The sequence below is a fragment of the Vanellus vanellus genome, assembly GCF_965231255.1.
Source record: "Vanellus vanellus genome assembly, chromosome: 2".
NCBI classification, from domain to species: domain Eukaryota; kingdom Metazoa; phylum Chordata; class Aves; order Charadriiformes; family Charadriidae; genus Vanellus; species Vanellus vanellus.
The window spans coordinates 19,012,225-19,019,150 of record NC_138906.1 but is presented as its reverse complement, the minus strand read 5'-3'; the positions used below and the strand labels follow the sequence as shown (position 1 = coordinate 19,019,150).

The 6,926-nt window shown below is 40.6% G+C and overlaps 1 protein-coding gene across 9 annotated transcripts in view; it reads right to left on the bottom strand.

Annotated features, from left to right (window-relative positions):
• Positions 1-56: 56 nt before the first annotated feature.
• ABI1 (abl interactor 1) overlaps positions 57-6,926 on the bottom strand; it is an 82,046-nt gene continuing 75,176 nt past the window's right edge. For 6 of the 9 annotated variants that reach the window (XM_082498894.1, XM_082498897.1, XM_082498898.1 and 3 more), the window contains 2 exons: positions 2,375-2,560; positions 57-749 (listed from right to left, as the gene is read on the bottom strand). In XM_082498894.1, the coding sequence (XP_082355020.1) occupies positions 574-749; positions 2,375-2,560 (362 nt within the window). In that variant the 3' untranslated portion in view covers positions 57-573. Of the gene's footprint in view, positions 750-2,374; positions 2,561-6,731; positions 6,819-6,926 lie in introns of all 9 variants that reach the window. The other 3 variants (XM_082498892.1, XM_082498893.1, XM_082498895.1) reach the window with 1 other exon arrangement.

Genomic DNA, 6,926 nt, shown 5'->3' with positions numbered 1-6,926 from the left:
TGTAATAGACTTTAGTGAGAATACTCCAGGTAAAGATTACAACAATTGGAAGCATCTTGGATTTTTAAAAAAGTATATTTCAATACATAAGTTTGTATGCATGCTTTAAACAAATATAGTTCAAGAATGAGCAAAGAGTCTAAACAAAAAGTAATATGACCAGCACTAACATTAAACTTCTCATCCAGATTTTAATATGTTAGTCTAACGTAGTGTTAGTTACCATGCTGTACTGAAAAATGTAATGGCACAATCTGATCATGGTTCATTAAATATTATACCCTACTTCCCCAGAATATTTAGGCTGGTCATAAAATTAACAATGCATAAGTAAATAAGTATAACCAGTTATAGACAGTTGCTTGTTTTACAAATTGCCATCAGGTAAGACACATGGTCTCCAGAGACTTAGAGATGGACATTCAATCATACCATTAAAACAGTATGGCCTGAAGAAATGGGCACATTTTTTTTTGAAAGTATATTAAGACAATTCTGTTAGCTTTTAGTTACCCCTTGTAAATAATCATGGTATGACTGAATACAAGACCCAGCTTTGAAAAGCAAAGGATTTTAATCGGCATAGTGCATGATTGATTCAACATAATTCCCAGGAAACAAGCCAGTTACTCGATTGCAAACTCCTTCATACCAGCCGTCATCATTCTTCTTTATCACATAAATGATTGCACCCTCCATAAACGACAGCTCATCGTCTTTGTCCTTTGTATAGTCATATATAGCAACAACTGTGGATTGAACAGGAACACATTTAGCGTTTTATTAATAGCACCAGTATTAAGTACAATTGAAGTACAATTATTTTTTAAAAGACTAGTTTGCTATCCTGGGATTTTCCATAATTAAGTCTTATGCTTTCCGTGTTGAATATTCAAAGTCCAGAAAATGAAATTTCACTTTCCTTGCAACATTAGCTACTGGTAAGAAGTGGGTGGTGACTACGCTGAACGCTCAGTTAAACTATTGATGGAGAGGTACAGTGACTGTGAGACAGTAAAGCAGAGCATATGGACACCTAAAAACTAAGCTATGAAATAACTGGATCTATAAGTGTGGCAGTCATTTCTGGTCAGATTAGCTCAAAAGCATATAAGAGCCCTGTACAGGTATCTCTTGATTAGAGAAAGCCTAAAAAAAATAAAAATTAAAAAAAAAATCATTCTGTGGAACTGGACCAATAGAAAAAAATTGGAAGTTTTGGAATTACTTTTCAAGGACCTGCAATGAGTGCAAGTATAAAAATTACTGTAAGAAAAAACAGAAGTGAATTTACAGCAACATCAGCTATTTTTCAGTATCTGCTTGGTGGATACGTTACTCTTACCAACCTCCAACTCATTGTATGCAATTAACGAAGCAGAGATCTCCCTAAGGAAAGTAAATGTTGCCAACAATAATATTGGAATTAAAAATTGCCACTATGAATACATAAACTTTGGACATCACAGCCTTACCCTTCAAAACTTAACATGGATTTATGCAGTTGATCAGTTCTATGAATTCCAAGAACCTAGTATTTTACATATATATTCTCAGAAATCTGACATCTTAATGCCTAGCAAATAACAATGCTGTGTATCAGTTCTTTTCATCTCAAGGGTACATCCTGCACACAGTCCAGCTAGGAATGAAGATGGAACACAAGCAGTTCTGCCAAGACAGGTTGTCACAGGTACCCTACCCCATTTCATACGCACTACAGTACCAGCCAGATCATAAGAAAGCTTGCAACATTGCTGTTGACAAAATGGTCATTGTCAGAACACAGACAACTCTATAGGCAGGAAATCAGCATTTCAGCTATTCATGGGAAGAGACTTTTTACTATATGAGTTCATACCTAAGCACAGTTTATAGTCTGCTGATCTAGAGTCACTGATAAGTCTTCAAGGAAGCCTCACTACATTTTATAGTTGACAGTCTAATGATCCACTGTAGCTATCTAGCTTGATGGAATAAATAGAGCTTGGACTTTCTGGCCTTTTTGCAACACTATTTCTAGATGATTGCCCAGCAATCCTGAGGTAGCTACAGACACAGTCCAGCAGCTCAGCAACAAAAGCCATCCAATTTACATCTGCTTCTGGTAATGAAGGATTTTTTTTTTATCCATTCTAGAATGCTTGAAGGTATTTTATAATCCTCCCAGAGAAGGATTATATTTTATGACATTAGGTGTAGCCACAGACAAACTACAAAAAGAATGGTTTGAGTTCTGACTTAGCAGGAACAACGATTGTTTTCATCAGATCCAAGCTAAGTCCTTCATTCCCTTCAGCTACTATTAATCCTCTGAGACTGCAGTAACATCCTCTGATACTGCAGTAACACACAATTGCAACGCGTCTCTTACCTTTCTCTATATAGTTTTTAGGTGCCCAAGCAGGATCTCCATCTGCATAGGGATCGCTGTACTGCACAACAGCAGCCTCCTCATCCTCATAATCCACAGGGGGTGGGGGTGGAGGAGGAGGAGAGTCATCAAACATCGGCATCTCATCGGGAGGTGGTGGTGGGGGAGGAGTCGGGCTATCAGCAACTAGAAACATTTGGAGATTATTTTTTTTCTTAAATCAAAACAGTGTGGAGATGCAAACAAACCTGAGGCTGTACACTGTAAATAAAAGGGGTGGGGGGACAGCACACATAGCATGCACTATAATACCATGCACTGATTAGAAACAGAGGCTTTGTATTAACAGCTACCACATACAACTACATTTGTTATTAGTGATCAAATCTATGTATAAATGCTACTAGACTCAAAGCACATGCTGCAGGGCATAAGCTGAACACCAGCAGAGAGGAAAGCTTCCTGCTCCGACGTCCATGCGCCTAAGGGCTAGCTGCAGCGGTTAGCTATGGGAGGACTCCGAGTGGCACCCTCTGAGCCAGGCAGCAACAGGCCTCTGGACTGGACCAGCAGCTTGATTATTTTTTAACAAATCCTCTGTCTGTAATAATCACTTTCATTTCTGTATAAACACTGCTTCCTTGGATTCTTTCTCTCGAGCATTAAGGGGACAAAAAGGTCTGGTGTGGTTAATAAAAAAAGGAAGAGACTAACATTTAAGATTTAACCAGGTAAGAAAAAGCCAAGCAATCCTTCTGCAGAAGAAAAGCTTTGTACACATCCTTATCTTGCAGACTAGCTTGTGTGTGTGCACACATCCAGGATTCCATTAATAAATGGAAAACTACAACAGGCAGCTGTTGCTCTTGGGGGAAAAAATGCTCAAGGAATTAAGTGTATAATCCAAAATGTCAAATCCCTGCCCTGAGATTCTCCAATCAGCACAATTACAAGTTGCTTTGGGAAAGGGAAAAAGAGAAAGGCATTATGGCACAAATCACTCTTAAAATCAGTTCATCAAATTAGTTTACAGTAATGTTCGCAGCGGCGGGCAGCAAAGGAGAGAGAACGCTCAGATGCAATACATCAAGCCATTTATCCTATTCCTTGGGAACTGTGGTCCACTACAAATGGACCTAGGTGTAAGCACTATGAAGCCAGAAGTTACTGAAAGGAAGCTGCACTAAACTCAACTTTGCTATATAGCAATACGGATTTAATTACGAGAGATTTGGGAGTCTGCACATTGAAAACAGGCTAAAAAACACTGCTCTAGAAAGGGTTTGACTGGAAGGAGCCATCAGACTGGGCACCTGCTCCAAAACCTCTAACTCCAGCACACTACACTAATTTTGAGAAGAAAGCCAAGCTGCAGGGCATGGAATGAACACCACTGAGTGACGCTTTAGCTACTGCTAGTTACAATGCCATTGGAGATTAGAAATAGGGTTTCTGTTTGCTTTAATGCTCTTTACTTTCACCTGGCCCCACTGCTCCAGCAGTGACTAACCTTTGCTCTTCAGTCACGTGCCCCTGGCAAGGGGCTTGAGCATAGCTTCCACGTCCTAGCTGGGTCAAACCAGCTGTGCTGGTATAGGGGAAGCCATATCTGCTGCAAGGGACAGAAGCTGCCTCAGCCCTGGCACCCAGCCTGCTCTCTACCCCTTGAAGAGCTAATCCTATTCTTCTCCTCCAAGCCCAGCTCCTCTTCAGCTTGACCAGCTGAGCTGTATACCCCACAGCTCTCTCCATCAGTAAGACTGACTGCCACTGTATTAGTGATCCCCCCCCCATAGAGAAGCCCATTTATGTCAGTTGGAGACAGACTAACAAAGTCTTTGGCCAAGTGAACGCTACATCTTGCCCATGATACTGAATAGCACTCACAGGCAGGCTTCATTAATCCGCTACAGACACATGACAACACTGTTTATGAATGGATTGGTTTTGTGCAGTGGTTTCAGCACATCTTTCACAAAATGTATTTCTCCCCTTAATTTCCACCTGCAGCCAGGAAAAAAAAAGCCAGTATTGAAACAACAATCCTTTGAGATCTTGAGAAATCCTTACCTTAAGAAACGCAAAAAGTGGTATTTATTCAACAATGAAGTTGCTTAGTTGAAAAGAAGAAAAGAGGGCAGGAAATGCAAGTGTGAAAGCACCAAAGCATACCCTAACTGAGATGCAGTGCAGAAACTGCATGCTTTATGGGAAACATTTAAAACAATTCAACTTCACATTTAAACAAGGGGAGAGAATGAAACAGAAAATTAGACAATGCCAACCCCATGGAACCAACCCCGCCTCTTGGATTTTAACCTAGACTTCTCCTGGTTCTGAACTTAAATATGCAGACTCTAGAATAGCATTACTTTTCCTAGGGGAGGGGAAAAGAAAGCATACAGAAAACCATACTAAATGAGAAAGGGTAAAAGGACCAGTATTTATACAACTCCAAATTGAGACATCATCTCTTGTATGTATTCACATCCCTGTTCTTTAAATGGGGACCAGCAGACTCCTTTTGAAAGGTCTGGGTGTGACAGTACAACTATTTACATCCAATCAGTTGTCCCTGTGCACTGGGCAGACTGGAAAACCTCTCTGAAGGAGATACTCACAGTTTGGGCACAGGGCGCAGGAAAAAAGAATAGGCACTGCACAGTTTCTAAGCCCTCTGTCCTTGTCCTCTGAAAGAAGTCCACAGAGAAGAGGATGTTGCTTTCCAAACCCACAGATCTTTATGATAACGAAAAGACAAGCCTACAAGCATGTCTCTCCCTAACTCCACTCCCCTGTAGACTTCTTGCAGAAAATGAGGCAGATGAAAGTCTAGCACACAATGATAAAACTCAACAGCCTCTACAGCCAGTTTTGCTGAGCGTATGCGCAGACTGCCCCACGCACCCCTGCCTCCGAAATGAGGCAGCAGCAGCTCAAAGCCATACTCGTTATGTAACTTCCAACCCAAGGGACTGTTAAAAGAAAGAAAATAAAAAGAACAATTCCTAAGACCAGATTTCAAGCTTCAGCTATTTTTGCTGCAATCTCATTCACAAGTCAGCTTGCATTTTGTTGTGGCACACACAAATAAGTCTGTCCCTTTCACCTCCGCTCTCCCATGGGCTGTGTTATCTCCAGGAGGACAATACTTGGAACAATTCAGAAGCAGGTGTCAATTTTCTCAAGTTTATCTGCAAGTGAAGACATTCTGTAACCTTCATCTTCAGTAGGCTCACCTCTACACTTTGAATTTTGGAAAGGTTCATCAACACAATTTTGTGGCATGCTATTCTACATCAACATGATTCTTCCCATTTACCTAGCACAACACCAAAATACCTTCTTTTGGAATGAGAACCAGAGAGACACCTCCTTTCTCCAGGGGAATGCTCAGAACATGACCACTGAAACACTCTAATGGGAAGCTGAACAGCAGCACTACTCGGATCTGGGGGCCCCTAAATGTATGCTGGAGCTACATAGCTACTAGGTAGTAGTAAACCCTTCGATATGGCTCCCAAACACTTAAAAAACTTTTTATACTTACTTCATGCCCTATCTACGTTGCATTCATTTTGTTGTTTACAGAACTGCAACATACTCCTACAGCAAAGATGTAGGTCAGTAACATGACTTTACACCCGCACTAGCATTTGGGACAGTAACACTCACCTGAAATGAATCAAGCAGTAATGGTAAAAGCAGTTACTAGTATAGACCACCTTGCAGCACAGATCATAGCCAGGGAGCATCTCTCTCGCAAACCTAACAAGCAGAGCTGTGCTGCAAGAAGCTCAGTAGGGAAATCTGGCTAGAGAACACAAAGAAATGGAGAATGAAAGGCTGATGAGAGAAGAAATACCCTATAAGCTCCTTTGTAATGGCATTAGATCATACGACTGCACATTTTCAATCGACTGTACAGCAGTTTCCTGAAAACTACTACACTACTAGAATCAATGGTTACACGGTATTTTGACAGTCTACATAAGCCTTTCTAATAAAAACTAATCAATTATCCCTCGTGAAAAAGCCTCAGGCAGGATGATTCAACATGAAATTAATATTTTTAATTAAGATACATTTCTATTTCACACCAATCATATGCCACATATTTCACATGGTATTTCTATAATAAATTTGCAGTTCAGAACTTAAATGGGTCAGTAATAATCATGCACATGTTATACAATATTGAAGAGTGTGCCCTTCAGCTCCAATAGCATATTGACACTAGAATGCAAGATGGTATTAGCTTCTGGAAAAGGAAACAAAATAGAGTCTGACTTGCCAGCCATGCATGCTAGAAGAAAGTAGGCTCTACCCTTTAACAGCTCAGCTTGTCCAAACTTACTGTTTTCCTGCACCCTGGCCACGAAGCCTGTGAGAGGTATCTGTGGAGTCAACTGAGGCATAGGGGGAGGGGGTGGAGCAATAGAAACTGGTAGCAACACACACACCATATCAGGGAAAGTCAAACAGACAAAGGAAAAAAAAAAAAGAAAACAAACAAAAGCAGCCGTCAGTAACGAAGACCACAAAACAAAGT